This window comes from Acyrthosiphon pisum, chromosome A2 (assembly GCF_005508785.2).
Source record: "Acyrthosiphon pisum isolate AL4f chromosome A2, pea_aphid_22Mar2018_4r6ur, whole genome shotgun sequence".
Classification (NCBI taxonomy): Eukaryota; Metazoa; Arthropoda; class Insecta; order Hemiptera; family Aphididae; genus Acyrthosiphon; species Acyrthosiphon pisum.
This window is the reverse complement of record NC_042495.1, coordinates 118,176,871-118,195,938: the sequence shown is the minus strand read 5'-3', so window position 1 is coordinate 118,195,938 and position 19,068 is coordinate 118,176,871. Positions and strand designations below refer to the sequence as shown.

Sequence of the window (19,068 nt, the reverse complement as noted above, 5' to 3'; positions counted from 1 at the left end):
CCAAATTATTGAAAAAAATAGAGGTCATTTTGTACTTTTGATACAGCTTATAAGTAACAACTAGATTCATATTCCTACCAGAATATATATGGAAGTTAAAGATTGATGCATTTTCACTGCTTCAAAATGTGATGACTGATGACAGACAGAGAAAAAAAATCACACAATATCATTGTAAAACTAATAAATTCTTTGCTCCACTCAGAATCTAAAATATATTATGTTACAGGCTATGCGTTCAATACGGGCTACTAAATTTAGTATTTATTTTTGTGTCAAAACTTATAAATTATAATATAAATTATACCTGATGTAAGGGCGTTAGGCATTATATTTTTAAATTTGAAAAAGGTTCACAAGTGGGTACCGCTCTGCTGTCTACCATGGGTGTCGAGTTGGTCACTGTAATGACGTGTTAGAACGTGTAGGCGATAAAAAAAACTCATACGAAGAACCTTGTAATAAAATTTCAAGCTTAGACTATTGAAATCGATAATATTATTAATTGATGCATTTTTAAAGGGATTGGTAGCGGTGAATATCTATTTTTTTTAACACACGCGCAGAGATGTAAGGTTCAAAAGTTTTTAATTGAAACTTTTCATGAAATTTGAAAAGTTTCAAAGGTGGTTAAAATGAAAAATTTTGAAACTTTTTATTATCTGTCAAAGAGTAATGGATACTATTATCGAAGTATTAATTTTTTTTATTAAATCACTATTATATAATTTGGTAAGATGAATAGATATAAAATATACAATGTAATATTTAATTCTGGTATAAGTATACAAATCAAAATGAAGGTCTAAAAGAGCAAAATGAAAAGTTTCATCGTGTCAGTAAAAACATGAAATAGTACATTTCTGCACACGCGCAACGTAGGAATTCAGACGTGTTATATCTTCAATGAAGCAATTATTAATCTAGTGAAGCGACAAGTACTATGATCTTTTATTATAACTTATAAAGATTATTAAATGTCTTAAAACTAACATTTTTATTTATTTTGCTCTTTAAAATTTTTTAATAAAAACTAGTTGCGGTTCTGTTAGAAATTTAATGAGTTTCAAGACGTTGATAGGTTCAGGATTGTATATAATAATTAACATCTAATTCCTGTTTAATTAAGTAATATTTGTTTTTTTACTGTATTTTCTTTTCTCTTTTTTTCTCTTATGATCCTATTACTTATAATATTATTACCTAATGGTATGAATTAATGGATATGAATTATAATCAAATTATGATTACACGGCGAATGAGATAGTCTATTTAGTTACACCAATGTCAAGGGATACAGACTAAAGAGATATTTTTCTGCCATAGTATCTAAATTGTCCCGATAAACTATGGTGATAAATGTATTATACTGCACTATATTATACTACACTTAGTTCCATGACAATATATCCCAAAATCAAAATATCTCCGCAAGAATATTTCATTACAAAATATCTCACGTAAAATATATTAATACAAAATTTTAACCTATTCCAGGATTATTACTTCTATAATCGCAACTTATATAATAAAGGTTAGTATTTTTGAATATTTTTAATGCGATATTTCGGTTTTGGGATATTTCATTGGTGATAATTTGATATGTCACCTATTCTCATGGTTGAATTTGATTTATACTGTGTTTCCTTAAAAAAAAAAACAGGCATTATCTCGTAAGTTAAAAACGATTTTGAAAATATTTTTTTAACGTAATTTGAAATCTTTACAAAATAAAATTTTCAAAAAACAATTTTATGACTGGGTTACAGATACTTACTTATTTTATGTTTCTAACCGACTTTTTCTCATGATTTGTTTATCACCATAGAAACGAATAAAATGTGAAAATTACCTAATTTCCACTAGATAAACAGGGTGATGATTTTTTAAGTTTTTAATTTTTTGAATGACAACATTGAGTTTTCATTTCATATTTCAAAGCAGAATATTTTTCTAAGTATTTCGATACATCTAAATCTAATTTAGGGCGGTTAGTTTATGAGTTATAACTTAAAGTATTTAAAGTTTTGATTGGTGGATTGGAGTGGATGGGGATACCCCGCAAAATGTTTGTCCACTTATCCGCTTGTTTAAACTTTAAATCTGGAACTGGAACCTTGACGGTTTTCACGGTTCCAGTTCTTCCAGTTCGGTTTCTAGAAAAATTGAAATTTCGGTTTTAAAAAAAAACTAAAATTTCCATTTCGGTTTCTTTTTGGTTCTTAAAAAACTAAAACTACGTTTCCTGTTTAGGTTTTATACTCATGTAAAAAAAATTTGTTTCTATTTGATTCTTTAAAAAATATAATAAAGTATTAGTGTTTACTATATAGTAGTGTCAATTGGTGTTAATTATGACATGTTATGTAATATATAATATAATACCAATTTTCCATCAGATACCTTACCAATTTCGTAGGATTAAAGAGAAGACTTAAATAATTAAAATAGTAAAACAATTACTCAGCACCGTTGCATTGATTGCTACGTATAATTTACTGATTATCACTTACTGTATCAGTATTCAGTGTCTCTGCAATTCATATTTCCTATTAAATTAACGTTTGTTACGTAGAAATATCTGTTGGTGAAATAGAAATATATTTATTTTTAAATACTATTAATCCTCCTAATAATAATAATAATAATAATAATAATAATTTATTATCTGCGTATTTGTTTTGTCCTTATTACCTACCAATGACATGCAAATAAAATAATGGAATTATAACAATACCGAAATTAACCGTAAAAACCTTCACAAAAAAGTGTCTGTTCCGGTTTTTAAATTAATTTAAATAAGGGTTCCGCACAGTGGTATAAAAGACGATTTTAGGCGGCCAAAAGTACTATTCTTAAAACTAAAAAATTATTGTTTTTTTTTATCAATAATTTATCGTTACAATATTCTGATGCTTAAACCAGAATTTCAAAAGAATTAATTAACATACACCTGACTTACAACTGTTAGTATAAAGTATATACATTATTTGATTGATATTTTCCAACTTTTATACATTTTCTTATTATTTAATATTCATATACTATTCAACGATAAAAAAAGAATTTTTTTTACACAGTTATTACATTGTGTATCTACATACAGAAAAATATGAACAGGATTTATCAGATGATGTCAAAAAATAAAAAAAATAAGAAATTTAGGTACTATATATTGTTTGATTAATCAGTCAATCTGATTTCAGAAAAGGATTTATTTATGTCACTTTCTCCGTCTTCATCTGATTCTGGTATTATCAATAATTTTTTGACATCATCTGATAAATCCTGTTCATATTTTTCTGACTCATTACGAATGGATGAAATGTATGGGTCTGAAGAAATTAGCAATATATTATGTACAATTATTTATTTAAAGAAAACCAATTTTGTAAATTACTATTGTAACTGAATGCAACAAATGTTAATATTTTTAAATTACTATCATCTTCCTTTACTATATGTATGTATTGAATAGTTGGTAAAATTGCGTAAATTTCAGTATCATTAAGAAATGTTCTCCAAAGTTCTAAAATCATTAAAACACTTAATATTTAAAGCATATATATTATATATATATATAAAAATGAATTAGAATAAATAAATAATATTTCGAATTACATTTACGACAATTATATAACAATCGTATAAATAAAAAATAAAAGTTTATCGTTTCACGTGAAAAAACTAAATAATATAAAAAGCGTGATTTTTTCGGTAAAACGTCATATTTATAAAGAAAACCATTTTTGTAAATTACTGTTGAAACTGAAAGCAAAAAATGTTTATATTTTCAAAGAGCTATCAATTTCCTTTACAATATGTATTGAATAGTTAGTAAAACTGCGTAAATTTAACTATTACTCCTCAAAAGTTCAAAAACAACTAAAACTCTTAAAATATTCATAATATAGCAATTACGAAAAAAATAAAAAAATAATATGTCGTTACATGTAGATATACAATTTAATAACTGTGTAAAAAAAATTCTTTTTTTATCGTTGAATAGTACGTGAATATTAAATAATAAGAAAATGTATAAAAGTTGGAAAATATCAATCAAATAATGTATATATTTTATACTAACAGTTGTAAGTCAGGTATATGTTAATTAATTCTTTTGAAATTCTGGTTTAAGCGTCAGAATATTGTAACGATAAATTATTAATAAAAAAAAATAATAATTTTTTAGTTTTAAAAATAGTACTTTTAGCCGCTTAAAATCGTCTTTTATACGACTGTGTTCCGGTGGGGTTTCAGCAAGGTTCCGGTTCCCAATATTTAAACGGTTCCAGACCCTGCTTTAAATACTTTAAACTCATAAACTCCTCGTCCTAAATTCGATTTTTATGTATCGAAATACTTAGAAAAATATTCTGCTTTGGAATATGAAATTAAAACTCTATGTTTTCATTCAAAAAAGTAAAAAACTTAAAAAGATATAAGGATAAAAAATATTTTCAAAAACATTAATACTTTTTTAAATAATGAGTGTTTCATGGTAAGCGAATCACCTTGTATGATATAATAATATATAATATAATATGATAAATATAATGTAATAATATATAATATAATATGATAAATATAATGTAATAATATAATAATATATAATAATCAATGGTTACTTATTAGTTATTAATACATATTTATGATTCATACATTTTCTTCAAAGTGGATATTGTTGAGTAGCGTGCTGTGTCACACAATCACCACTTTATATGAGACGACGATTTTCTCATATTATATTCCTTTTTGGTTGGTAAATTATTTTTCATTAATACGTTGATGATAAATATATCTTAACAGATATAGTTGAAATTTACAACAATTCACATTTCTATTTTTTTTTTTTTTTATAGGTAACTCACCTCTACAATATTCAAGTTTAAACAGACAGTATAAACACAAAATATGTGAAATAGCTAGTAAGTAATGGAAATATTGGATTTAAATACTTCATATTTATCTCTTGTACCCTAAGTCCCTAAAGTTACATATTGTATAAAACGATATCTGCAAACATGAAACAATATCGTAATAAGGTATAAGCAACGAAAGAGGGGGTCATAACCAGATGAATTAAATTTAGCGCCGTCGCCCGCCGCAATGGTACAATAATAATTAATAATTATTCTCAGGAAGACTGTGGCAGAATACGTCTTGTTGTGCTGCAGTTTTCTACCGACAAAAATGTTTTGGAAGCTGTAAAACGAAATAATATACGTCCAAGACGTAACACATAAACATACATTCAATTTTGTACTTACTTTACATTTAAAAATCAATTACTTCATTGCCACGGCACTCGTTACAATATAGTATTATGAAATAAATCAAATTATATATAATGTATCATTAATTCCATCAAAATTAAGTAGGTACAAAATTGGTAGGTACTAATTATTACTTGTCAATTTTAATAGAACTAAACAATTAATTATGACCCTGCTATTTTTTTTTCTTGAAAAATGTATTATAAAAAAAATTAAGTGCACATTACCTATATTATTATATAACAAATAAAATTACAGGCTATTACTTGTATGATTAAAACACGTTCAAAAATAACACGTAAATTAAAAATTAATGATAATAACTTTATGTAAATACCTAGGAATTCAAAAATGATTACGGTGGGTGCAGGGTGTATGCTATACATTTAATTATATATTTTTATTTACAAATTGGCTATAAAAACAACTATTAATTATAGAAATAAATCAAATTTAAAAAATGCAGAAGTCATGATAATATAAAATTGTGGAGACTGCAGTGATATATTACTATAAATATGGTTTTTTATTAAATATTAATAATATATTCGAAATTAATCGACATTACCAACAATGATAACAAAACTTTTTGGACATGATGTAGATATAATATCAAATTAAAATAACAATAATATTATAGGTATACCTACCTATTACAGGCTATTATAATATGTAGGACATATAACTAAATATTTTGTAGACCGTTACCGATGTGCAAGAAGTAGATATGAACAGTCATTCAGGTGGTATTGACGGAAAAAAGTACTTAACTGTACTATATAGGCGTAGCTATTGATTAAAAACAATATTATTTGCAACAGACTGTATAGTTGTAGTGCGGAGTGTGGACCTTGTTCTTGCTGTATTTTACATCATAATTTTATCATTTCCTCTCTACTTTTGTGGTTTTTTAAGATTATAGTGTAGGTTATCACAAAGGTCTTCAGTGTTGGACTATTTTTATGTGGAAATCACGATTTTGGCAATGAAACGTGTTGTGGGATTTTTCAACATGACCATAATCAGTGTTCAAGGCCATATTAAATTCATCGACGGCGCAATAGGATTAGATAGGTAAAATATTTTTGCACGGCTATTACGGACTTTCTAGCACTTATTATAACTAATTGCAGCCCACCGCCCCCAGTGGCGTATTTATTTTGTGATACGTACTTACATTAGCCAGATATTATATTATACTATACCTATACCTATAGATACTATAGTATATACCACTATTAATATAATGCGTATCATCATTACATCTTAATAATAATAATAAAAATATTATTGATAATCAAAATGTTTATCTCTTAAATCACAAAATTAAGTAGGTGGGTACCATTTCATACCGTCGGTGACCTCGAACACGAGTGAGTACTTACAATATTTACAATATTTATAAACGATCTGCTAAAACTGAAAATAAATCATAATACAGAATTATTAAGCTTCGCTGATGATACAGCTATTCTACTATCGGAATTAACTGTTGATAAACTATACAATGAAGCTAATAAAATTTTAAATACTGTTTATGCTTGGTTCTGTAAAAATAAATTAAAATTAAATCTTATGAAATCAAAATATATTTGTTTTATACAGCAACCACCAAATACATTAATACAAAATAACCTAATAGTACATTCTTAAAAATGTAATAAAACTACAAATACAGTTTGTGATCCTAAATGTATTATACTAGAAAAAGTACAGGAAATAAAATATTTAGGGATAATTATTGATGATAGATTTAAATGGGAAAGTCATATAAATTATTTAAATAACATGCTACGTAAATTCTTCTATTTCTTCAAAGATGCAAGGTATGTATTTAATAAATACTATAAAAGAATAATTTTCTTATCACTAGTACAATCAATTTACACTTACGGTATATCAATTTGGGGTGGAGCCTAAAAATATATTTTAACAAAACTTATTGTCACTATAAATTGTATTATAAAATTCTTACTAAAATTACCAATGAATACTAGCACTAATTTGATTTATGATGAATTTAATGTAAAAAATCTTAATTCTAACTATAACTTATCGGTTCTAGTTGATGTATATAAAAATAAAAATTTAATTCCTACATTAGATCATGCGCACAACACTAGATATAAGACAAAATATTAATATACTTGTACCAAATCTTAACAAAGTATTTGGTCAAAGAAGCATTTTATATACGGGTTTATATTTATTTCGTTCACTAAATATCAATATAAAAAATTATAAAGATGTCAAGCATTTCAAAAAATATATAGGTAAAACAATTAAATTTATCAAATGTGTAATTTTTATTTTTTATTTTTTAAAAATATCACCAGTTATTTATGTAAATTATTATTATTATTGTAAATTTATTATATTTATTTACGTCTCTTCGTACTTATGTTTTAATTATCAATTATCAATTATGTTAACTTTATTATATATCTATATTATTATAATCCTATTCTATTAACTAATTAGTAAAAAAAAAAAAAAAAAACCACATTGTATATATTTATTTAATCTATAAGAACTGTGCCCCCAGCACAAGCTTTGCTTAAAGGGGGTACTGCATTATATTAATCTAAATTTTGTAAAATAATTGTATGATATCCTTATGTTGCAAAAATAAAATTATTATTATTATTATTATTAATTCATTAGTCTAATTCAATCTCTTTTTGTCCATTTCGGTATGCTATGTCGGAAAAGATCGATCGACGTGGTCGTGTAATAATAATAGGTTGGTATATAAGCCGCGGCTGTATTTAATGGCTTTATTTTCGCGCAGTACCGTACCCTAGTTTTGATGATAAGCACTTGGACTTCCCTTATTATATAACAAATCAAAACCATTCGTCCATTATACTATATATTATGTATAATGTACAATATTATGATATTATACTAATAGGTACCTATACTCGGCATAGTGTTATAATTTATAATATTATCATATTTACAATGTCTAGGTTACGATGGAACACTTCTGGCATAAACGTCAAACATCCGCCCGACACTGCAGCAGCAACCGCAAATCGCAATAAGAAATAATAATAATAATATTAGTCCCGAAGGTATACTACATGCATACATAATATTACGTATACATTGGTACTTACATAATATTAATAATTATTATTGTATTGGTATTTGATCGGTTCCCATGGAAACAATTTGTTTTCTATTAATAGAAACTAATGAACTACAAATTGCGATAAATTTAATACCTGTACCTAGTATACCTATATGCGTTTTACATGAACGATATCAACCTAACTATCGACTACCTGGGTATTTAAGAGTTATTAAAGTATATTACACTCGGCGAACTGCCTCTCAGTCACGTACCCAACGTATGTACCCAACTATGCCGAGGCCGCCTACACTGAGACTTGTGCGACTTACGTCAAACAATAATGCGTCATTTAGCCGCTTAGATATAAAGATAGGAAATTTGCATATTCCCAATCCTGTAACCTTCCCGGATTAACAATTTGGTGGACAGTAGGTACATGCTACAGCATTCATGGTTTTAAGATTTTAACTTTTAGCATTAAATCCCAATCATTTTAAATTTAAAACTGTCCTAAAATGGGCTGTTTATTTGGCAAATGCTATAGCAGCAGTCATGTTCATCAAATATTGATTTTAAAAATATACCAAATTTTGGTATGACGGTTGAAGCAGTCAAAATTTATTTTAAGTGAAATTTTGAATTATTATATACAATTAATTCATATTTTTAATACGTATAGATAGGTATTATACTATTGGACGTTGGTGTCAGAATCGTGAGAATAGGTGAAAATACAATGAGTAGTTTCTATTCACAAACTATTAAAAAATATACAGCATTTTTAAGAATGAATAATAAATAATACACCTTTTAACCCATTTTATACATATTAATTTATTGTTTTATGAGCTTACTTTGATATTTTTTGGCAAATTAGCATGCATTTTTACAGTTTTAAATGTCTTAAACCTTGGTTATGCCAACCATAATTTGGGCAAACTATAATTTGTAATGACAAGTACTAATTGCTGTCCATGTTAACCAATTTATATTTTTTAACATTAATAAATTGTTCTAAAATGTTCATTCTGTTTATTTATTTATAAATTAAAGTTTTCTGTTGTTTACTCACATTGCATATTTTTTTCTTGTAGGCACATAGCGTTATCCTAGTTCATTTTTTAGGTAACTTGGCCAACATATTTTTTGTTGTCATCAAGATAGACATAATACGTATTATCAACTTAAAGTCGATTAAGAGTACTGAAAGTTGATGATTTTTTTCCACCGCTACAGATAGAGACTTAAATGGTCTGTTTTAAGGCTCCTTAACACGTCAATACTGCACGTTTACAGTTGTGCTGTCTTAGTTGCAGGACAGTTAACTTTAAGGCAGTATTGAGTTTGAATTGTTGGCGATTTATCTTGGTAAATGGACAGAGTCAATATTAGATGACCATAATAATAATATCTTATATAGAAATAAATAAATCACCTATACTAGTGATGATTTGTCAAAGAAGCTTACCAACCCAACTAGATTGATTGTGCTTTAACTAGCCGCTTGTCTCTGAGTTAAAAAAACGTATTCAAGATATCCGAGCTCATTATGACTGAATACAAAAAAGACATTTTTTTCTCGGATAAAGAGCATGTTCAGTCGCTGATATTATTTTTAGGACTTCCTACTTAATAAGATTAAGGGTTTTGTATACTATTTTATCCACTTTAAAGGGACTCGATCTCGGCCGTTTTTAAGGAGTTCAATATAGGCAATTTTCTATTTGTTTTCATGCGACACGTTTAAATGTGTGCGTAGTAATTGATCATTAGTGTGAGTGACTGTATAAAATAATTTAATTGAGCGCTGTTGCGTATTATGCACGTATAACGTATCTATGTTAATAACACATTACACAAATTAAATTACTAGAATTACTTATTAATTATTGTGCTGCCAGAAAGAATTGCTATAACTAGAATGATAACATATACAATTAAAAATTTACCTACCATCATTAGTACTTAACTAAGGTATAGTTATTACAGGACGTTCGTCTTCAAAAATCTTAGTAGGTGAACCATTTTTTATGTATGACTCTGGACAAAGTGATGAAAATAAGAGTCTTGATGTTTTCAGATTTTTGAAATATCGAAAAATCAGAATTATATTATAATGAAAATTATAACGAATATAATAAAACGTATTTAATAAAAAAAATTGTATTTTCAAATATCAAAGAGAAGCGATTTCAATGATTTCATACAAGTTATATTTGGACCCTCGTGAAGATCATAAATGATAACGAATAAATGAGGTGTTTTATTTTCACGTTTTAATATATTTAATTTTATTGCGTATTGGACGCTGTTATTATAATATTATATTATTCATCCTCATTAATTTTTTTTTTTTAAATCTTTTTACAAATTTCTGGGTTTCACTGAGATAACTCATGATGTGGAGGCTGAGGAATATTATACCTCTTAGTGTTTGAAAATATATCTTATAATCGAACTAAATAATAGGTAATATGTAGGTACTACACCTATATTATTATATGTTGGCTGACGATTTTTGGTCTAGGGAATAGACTCGAATCTAGTATACATTGTAGATTGATGGGGACTATGCACTGCCTTATTGATGCTTTATTAATATAATATGTTGTACAAGTATAACTCGTATAAATACTTGATGTTAGTAGGTACGTTATTAATTTATTGTAAATTGTAATAAATAATAATAAAATATAAATATTATATTATAATAAAAGAATCCAATCGTATAATTGTGATACAATGTGATCACTGCCAATCTTTTTTTTTTTTTTTTTTTTTTTATTTATTTGAAGTAATCTACAATCTATACATTTCTTAGTATAATAAGTAGGTTTGATAGGTGAAGTAAGAGTGATGTGAATAATATGATTAGGGAAGATACCCAGTGGTAACACCCTGTGACATGAATAATACTGCCAATCTAAAATTTAAAAAGGGTAAACAAAACAAATATGTGCATATTTATTCTTATAAAATGCATTATTTTTTAACTATAATAGGTAAGTAAACAAACAATAATAATAATAATCATCCATTTAATTTTTAACAAATTACGGGCTATGAGCTACCTATATAAACATTGCATATTTACATTATAGACAATATATTATAATTATTATGATATGATCGATAAATCTAATATAAACTCAAATATAAAATTATATACTCTCGAGGAACGCAAATGTTTTACAATAAAAATCTAAAAGCTAATATTGTGTAACAAATAAAACTAACAACAAACTTTTTTAACGTTAAGTACACGAAATAAAATACAAATTTTCTTAGTAAATTATTATACATGCGTACACATGGTGATGTGATGGTTATTATTTTGGTCAAAATTTAGTCCACGAATCATTTGAAAATAATATCAGTGTTATACACACAAAACGCGTTACAAAAATTTGAAAAATGTATACTGAGATCATAAATTATAATGAAAACCTATAATGTGTTATAACTTATAAATGTATAATATTTTTCATCAAATTATTTAGATGACTTATTATTATTAAAAATTATTATTTTTTGGACCAAATCGTGATATTTTCATGCCATATCGTAATAAATCGGGGTCATCAATTTCAAAACTAGTACCTATTAAAAATATTTTAAAAATATTTTATTTAAGTAAACAACATGAATAGATAATAGCAAATAATATTCAATTAATTTTAATATGTATTGGTAAATAAAAATTAATTTCACTAATTGAAAGTAGATATTGTATAATATAATGTTTACATAATATACCTAATTTATACCAATATCATACAATTTCGGAATTTTTTTTTGTTGGTAATCTGACGATTATATTTCATTATTTTTATCTCCTATTTTATGATTTTAACATACCTATATGCCTATATGTACCTACTTAAAATATAATATAAATATATAAAATAGATGAATATGTGTTTTAATCGATTTTAACCGGTAATGAATGTTTTAGTTTGGTAGACAGCTGTTGCAGTAAACAAAACCAATCTATACAATTAGTGTAAATTTATCTTATTAGTTGGATAATGCATACATATTACCAATCGATTCCGTATTACAGTGATTTATTAAAATTAGCATAATATAAACATATTACGACATATTTGAACAATAATGGTGTACATACGTACTACAGTAACCAATAACATAATATATATTCTATTATAATATGTACATCTTAGTTTATTATTAGTCTTTAGGCCACTATACTATTTAAATATTATATTATATTATTTGTATATTTTTCAATTATTGCTATCTAAATTATTTCTGTACTTAATTATTTATGGGCGCTAGTTTATTGTACCTATAAAATTACGCCTACACCTTATTCCCATATTTGTTATACTAGGTATATGCAAAATTTCCGTTTTTGCATTTAATAAACAATAATAATAATAGTAATAATCACCAATATTTAAATCTCAGTGTATAGCTGTTTTATAGTTTATAGTATTAATATAATATTAATTGTCAAGTTGTTTTAAACCCGTATTTGAGCACTATTGTAAAACTAAAAACAAAATCGGTCACAATAGATTATTGAAAATACTAAATAGGGATTGTGAATCAAATTTTTAGTTAATATGACGTGATAATATGGTGATCAACCTTTTGATTTCACCAAAGGGTGCATGAAAATTTCACTAGTACATTTATTGTTCTGGAAATGTACCTAAACTCCACCATTATAAATGTATGTAAACTAATAAACTTAACCGATATTATTGAAAAAAAAATGTATACAATGTATGCACAATAATTGTTCTGTATACAATATTAATGTAATGAAAAATAAATAAATTTAAACTTAATTTGTCAACTATGATTAGATGCCTACGAGACTGGTGAAATGAAATGGAGATGTATTAACAAATTATGATTATTTTATGTATGTTATATTATAAATTTTTACCTGTTTTTTTTCTTATTGGTATTTAAATAGATTCAATTTTGCATGGTTTATTTTTGGCAGAATTACAGTTAAATAGGTACTTGTGTTAGAGTTAACATTCGACCATTAAAACGATCGATCTAGATGGAAAAACTGTAATAAATAAATATTCAACAATATACATATTTTCACTATTGAAATGATGTATGTTTATTGTGTGTGATGCCGTCATAGTTACTTGTAAAGTTGTAACTACGATGAAATGTATTTAATAATAGTAATAAACATATAGTAACTATGTACATACAAGTATGTATCCATTTTATTATATTTATCATATTATATATCTATATATTTTTATGCTTATCTGAACATTTCTAAGCAATTGTATAAAAAGAGCTTTTACCTAATTATTAACTTATTAATGAATGGTACTAAAAATAAATGAGAATTTGACAATTTTAAAAATAAATAAATAATATTGTATAACATTGTATAATTGAAATAGTAAGTAATAAAGAGAGTTGAAAATGAGGAACGATCGATTCACGTGGCTACAAAAAGAAAAAAGAAAAAAAAACTGATTCTGTTTTTAAAATATAGGTATGTTTATAATCAGCATTAACGATCGCTATCAAAAGATAACTATTGGACAAAAACACAAAAATCGGATTTGTGTAAAACTACTATGGCGTAACGCGTCACACCTTCTCCTATGCCGCGCAGAAGATATAGTTATTGTTTCGCAAGGGTGCAGTTAAAGTGGTCTCCTCGTTTTTGATAATTTCGGGGGCCCTGAGCGACCACATCGGAAAACCGAAATGCATCTCAGTCGGTTTTTTACACCCCCCCAAAATAAAATGCCGAGTGTCTGCGACGCGATCATTACGACAGCGGATCGTTCTTCGATTGTCATGCGGACGCGCGTCACTCGGAGACCGTCGTGGACGTTGGACACTCGTCAATGACGTTTATTGAACACTCACTTCCGGCGTCGGACGTGTCTTGCAGCTCGTCGGTCGTGGTCGTGGACGACACCCGACTGCCGGGGTCGTGTTGAAGGTACGCCGCCACTACCGGTCCGTACTCGTAACAGTAGTACGGGGCAGCGCCGGAAGCGGCGACGGCGCCCGGAGGAAAATGATGCAACCCGTTGCCGAAAGTGGGCTGGTGGTGCAAGTGACCGACCGGGGCGTGTTCAGCACCTCCACGGTGGAGGCGTTGATGGTGTAAGTGGCTTCGGTGATGGTGCAATTGCTGTTGCAAAAGCTGCTGCATTCGGTAATCACCACTAGCAGCCGCCGCCGCAGCCGCTGCAGCAGCCGCCGCCACTGCCACGGCACCCTGGGCTGCGTGTCTGGACGACTGACGGTGATAGGCCTCGGGCGACATCTGGTGCGTGGCCTCTTTGGGACACTCGTCGTCGCGGACCAGGACTTTTACCGCCACTCTTTTGGCAGGTGGACTACCTCCACCACCTCCACCACCCCCGGACGGAACTTGCAGCTGCTTGCGTTTGGTCTTGTATCGCCTGTTCTGGAACCATATCTTCACCTGAGTCTCGGTCAGCTTCAATGAGTGGGCCAGGTCAGCACGTTCCGGGCCCGACAGGTAACGCTGCTGGTTGAACCGCCGTTCCAACTCGAACACCTTCGTGACAGACAGTAAAAACCAAATAGTTAGGTGTTAAATTGTATATAACAATTTTGTGGGTAGGTACAGGCGGCGAATCGTTTACCTCCAAAGTACAGAGTCCTATAGACTATACACCATAGTTATATAGTTTCTAATTTTTTTTTTTATTAAAAAGGTACCTACTTAAATTTTTGATGAGTGCTATAATAGTGGAACACTACTTTTTTATGGTACCTTCCTACTCCTGGCCTTTGTTTTACTACATTCACTTTTAACTTAAAATGCTTATTTGCAAAAATAAAACTATTAATTCAATATTCCACCATTTAAAATATTTAGCGAGCTGCAAATTTTCAAGGCTGGGCATTAACGAGTTAAAAAGTTAAAGTTAAGTTAATTAGTTAATTTTATATTAACTTTTTAACTTAACTAGTTAATTTTGGCTTTTCATTAACTTAACTGTTAACTTACTAAATTTCTTTTTTAATTAACGTGAAATTAGCGAGTTAATTTTTCATTTCAAGAAGTAAGTTAAGTTAATTTATTTTGTTTTTAATTTTATCATATTTCACTACTTCAGTATATTTCGTTTTCATGTCAAAAAATATTTACCCGTGAATTGTTTAAAGAAAAAAATGTATATAATTCGAATTTAACTAATATGGAAACAACACTGTATAAGATATAAACACTATAGTCTATAATTTAGTTTTGGGTTGGAAAAAAATTAAGTATGTTAGCATTGTATAAACAAATTAACTTTTTTTTAACTTAATAAAAAGTTAACAAAAAGTATGTATTAACTTTTAACTTAACTGAGTTCACCTATATAGTTAAATTAACTTTTAACTTTTAACTTTTTGTTATTGGTGCATATTAACTTAACTTAACTGAGTTAAAAAAAATCATTAACTTGCCCAGCCTTGCAAATTTTGGTGTTTGGATGATGTTTAGTACCTAGGTATATAGCTAGTACTGACCTGGGTGTGAGAGAAAGCTGCTCTAGACCGTTTTTTGCGTTGTTGTATGTGCAGTGGCCTCTCACTGTGAGTCCGCAGGAATCGTGAAAGTGCACTCCGGTGGTCTCCCGTCCGGTTAAATATAAAGTCCCCGTTACCCAAAAGTTCGATTCTCCTCCGGTATTCGATATCATGGAACTTAAGATCATCTGAAACACGTAAATTAACTATAAATATATTATGTTCAATGAAGTCTTTGCAACCGCATCGATGGTACACATATCAACCTAATGTAAGATCGGTTGACGGTTTGAATAGACAGGTAATATCTTATCTAACCAAACCCAAAACACATCATCCACATCTAATCTAAAAGGCAGTATTTATGTTACAAGGAAATATTTGAAGGGGCCTCCAAATTGAAAAAAAATTTGGTCGCTTCACTCGCATTAAATATTCAATCTAACACGATTACCTATAAATAAAATGTTTCATGCGAAAACGTATTTTTAGTTTGGTGGGGGCTGAGGAAACGGCATATGAGGAAAATGCTTTGTTCGGTTGTAAGGGGTTTTTTGAAAAATTTTGCGTGAGGTCGTACAAATTCGTACAAATTCCGTACTAAATATCTGCATAGAAGTTTCACATAAATAAGTTGTTTTGGAAATAGGGGGGGGAGGGGTGGAGAAGCGTTTCTATAGCCCCCTCACATAAATTTTTTGAAAACTTTGAAAAAAAAATGTGTACAAATTTGGTACTAAATATCGGCCAAAAAAAAATTGCAAAAACACAATATGAGGGGGGGTTAGGGAAACATACGAGGATATTTCGGTCTTCGACGATTTTAGTCTTCTACGTATACATTGAAATATGATGAAATATATGATTGAAATATAATGTATACATTGCCAGGAAGTGAGGTGGAAGAAAGTTGCTTTATTAATGGATTACTGTGAGAGTTTAAGTTGGAGTGAAATTTAGAGTAATTTGCTTTTGCTAATTGATAAGTGTAGGAATTTTTAGGTCTTTGTGAAGGTTATTGTTTGTGAAATACCAAGGAGAAGATGTTATTAATCATAGGCAGATAGATTGAAAATCTTGAAGCGTGTTGGTGTTAGAGGGCTTTGCAGAGCCCCATAACTGGATACCATATGTCCAAGCTGGTCGAATTATTGATTTGTATATAGTAAGTTTATTGGAAATGGAAAGTTTGGATTTTAAGAGTGGTCTAAGGATATGAAGTCTAGAGTTAACAGTTTTGCGTTTAAGTTTAATGTGTGGGCTCCAGGTTAAGCGTTTGTTAAGAGTTAGCCCAAGGTATTTAATTTCGTTTGCCTTAGGAATTGTTATATTGTTTAACGTGAAATGCGGAGAATCGAGATTACGTAGTGAAAAAGTTACTTGAACAGATTTAGTTTCGTTTATTTTGATTTTCCATCTGTTTGCCCACAAGCTGATCATATTTAAATGGCTTGGGATCATTTCACTGACTGTGACGTGGCTTTCGTGGGAGACGGTTATTAGCGTGTCATCAGCGTATGTGCTTAAAGATGTATAAAATGTCTTGGGTATGTCATGAGTGAAAATCGAGTAAAGGAATGGAGCGGTGTCGCTTACTTGTGGGACTCCAGCTCTAATAGTGTAACGGGTTGAGTAGGTGTTGTTTAGGCGAATAGTAAAGAAACAATTTGACAGATATGATTTTATCAAGAGGAAAAGAGGGACGGGTAAGAACTTTTTAAGTTTGTACATTAGTCCGTCGTGCCAAACCCGATCAAAGGCTTGGGAGATGTCAAGGAATACTGCTGTACAGAGCTGGTTTTTTTTCCAGGGAGCTGGATATGATTTTGACTGTTCTGTATAATTGGTGCAATGTACAATATTTTGATCTGAATCCGAATTGTGTGTGTGGAATTATGTATTTTGAAGAAGCAAAATGAATAAGTCTTTTTAAAAGAATTTTCTCAACAATTTTAGAAAAGGTTGTGAGAAGACTTATGGGTCTGTAAGAGGCAGGATCTTGTGGTGGTTTATTGGGCTTAAGTATAAGAATAACGACCGAGTATTTCCAAGTGTTTGGAAAGTACGATAGTCTAAAAATGGCGTTGAATATGTGTGATAAAAAAATGATAATTTTTTTGGGAATGTTCTTTGTAATAACATTACTAATTAGATCATGACCTGGTGATTTTTTAATAGGGAGTTGCTTGATAATATGTTCAATTTCACCCGGAGAGGTGTTTTTAGCGGGAAGTGACATGGGAAGGGGTGAATTGAGAGAGCTATCCACTATTTCTAGTTGTGATGCACTAGGCTGTATATCATGAGGAGGAAAGTACCTACAATTATTTTTATAGTAAACAATATTGTAAAATATTTGGTACCATGTTTTAAATTTATTGTCATGTGCTTTCAGTCTTAAATTCATAATTAGTTTTTAAAATACAGTTTTAACTTTGTAAAAATGTAAACGATTAATAATAGAGATGATTAACATATTATTAAGTTGTTAGGTATTATAGCTAGTCAAAAATATTGAGTATTCATATTTATAAGCAATTAATATAAATTATAAATTATAAGCATTTAAAGTTCAAATTTTGATAAAATACGTTGAAATAATGAAAATTTTCAAACGATGGTTAATAATATTTTATTTTTTTTTTTTTAATTTGTAGGTATCCTGTAAAATATAAATCATTTGCGTTTCGATTTTCAGATGGACTGGCCTCTCTATATTACTAAATGATCTAGATTCTAGATTTGTGGTTTTTATTCTACTAAAAAAATACACAGTATCAACCTATACAATTTAAAATGTATGTATTTTTTTTTACAGATCCTAATATAACTTATATCTGGAATAACAACATTGATACAAATGAATGAACACCCATTTATATGGCAAACAATTAATTCTACAGTGAATTTCTATAAAAAAATTGAATATATCGAATTAGAGAACAAGCTGCCGTGCACTATACTATAAATTATTGTATTATAAATGTCAGCAAAAATACAATAGTGATATCTCATTAACTTTATTCATTCGTATAAAATCATATTTAGGGTCATATTATCACAGTCGGGCTTCGGCAGCCAAAGCGATAACATGTGCGCTGTTCCGTAATGTGTTACGTATCTTATCAGTTTATATTTAATTGCCATGGCTAACGTGGTTTCTCCTATCGTTATAATTAACAAAAACACCGTTCGCAAATC

At 28.7% G+C, this 19,068-nt stretch overlaps 1 protein-coding gene across 1 annotated transcript; it reads right to left on the bottom strand.

Moving 5' to 3' along the window:
• Positions 1 to 13,736: 13,736 nt before the first annotated feature.
• Positions 13,737 to 16,201, bottom strand: LOC103310379 (homeobox protein Nkx-2.6). The gene is made up of 3 exons (XM_029490059.1): positions 16,186 to 16,201; positions 15,868 to 16,100; positions 13,737 to 14,902 (listed from the first exon to the last, which is right to left on the bottom strand). The coding sequence occupies exons 1-3, from the start codon at positions 16,199 to 16,201 to the stop codon at positions 14,180 to 14,182; spliced, it is 972 nt and encodes a 323-aa protein (XP_029345919.1). The 3' UTR covers positions 13,737 to 14,179.
• Positions 16,202 to 19,068: the final 2,867 nt, after the last annotated feature.

What these genes read in the sequence shown, in the direction of transcription:
- LOC103310379 (XM_029490059.1), bottom strand. An exon ending in CAGCTTTCTCTCACACCCAG is followed by an intron (nt 14,903 to 15,867) that starts GTCAGTACTAGC and finishes TCTGTCACGAAG; the next exon opens with GTGTTCGAGTTGGAACGGCG.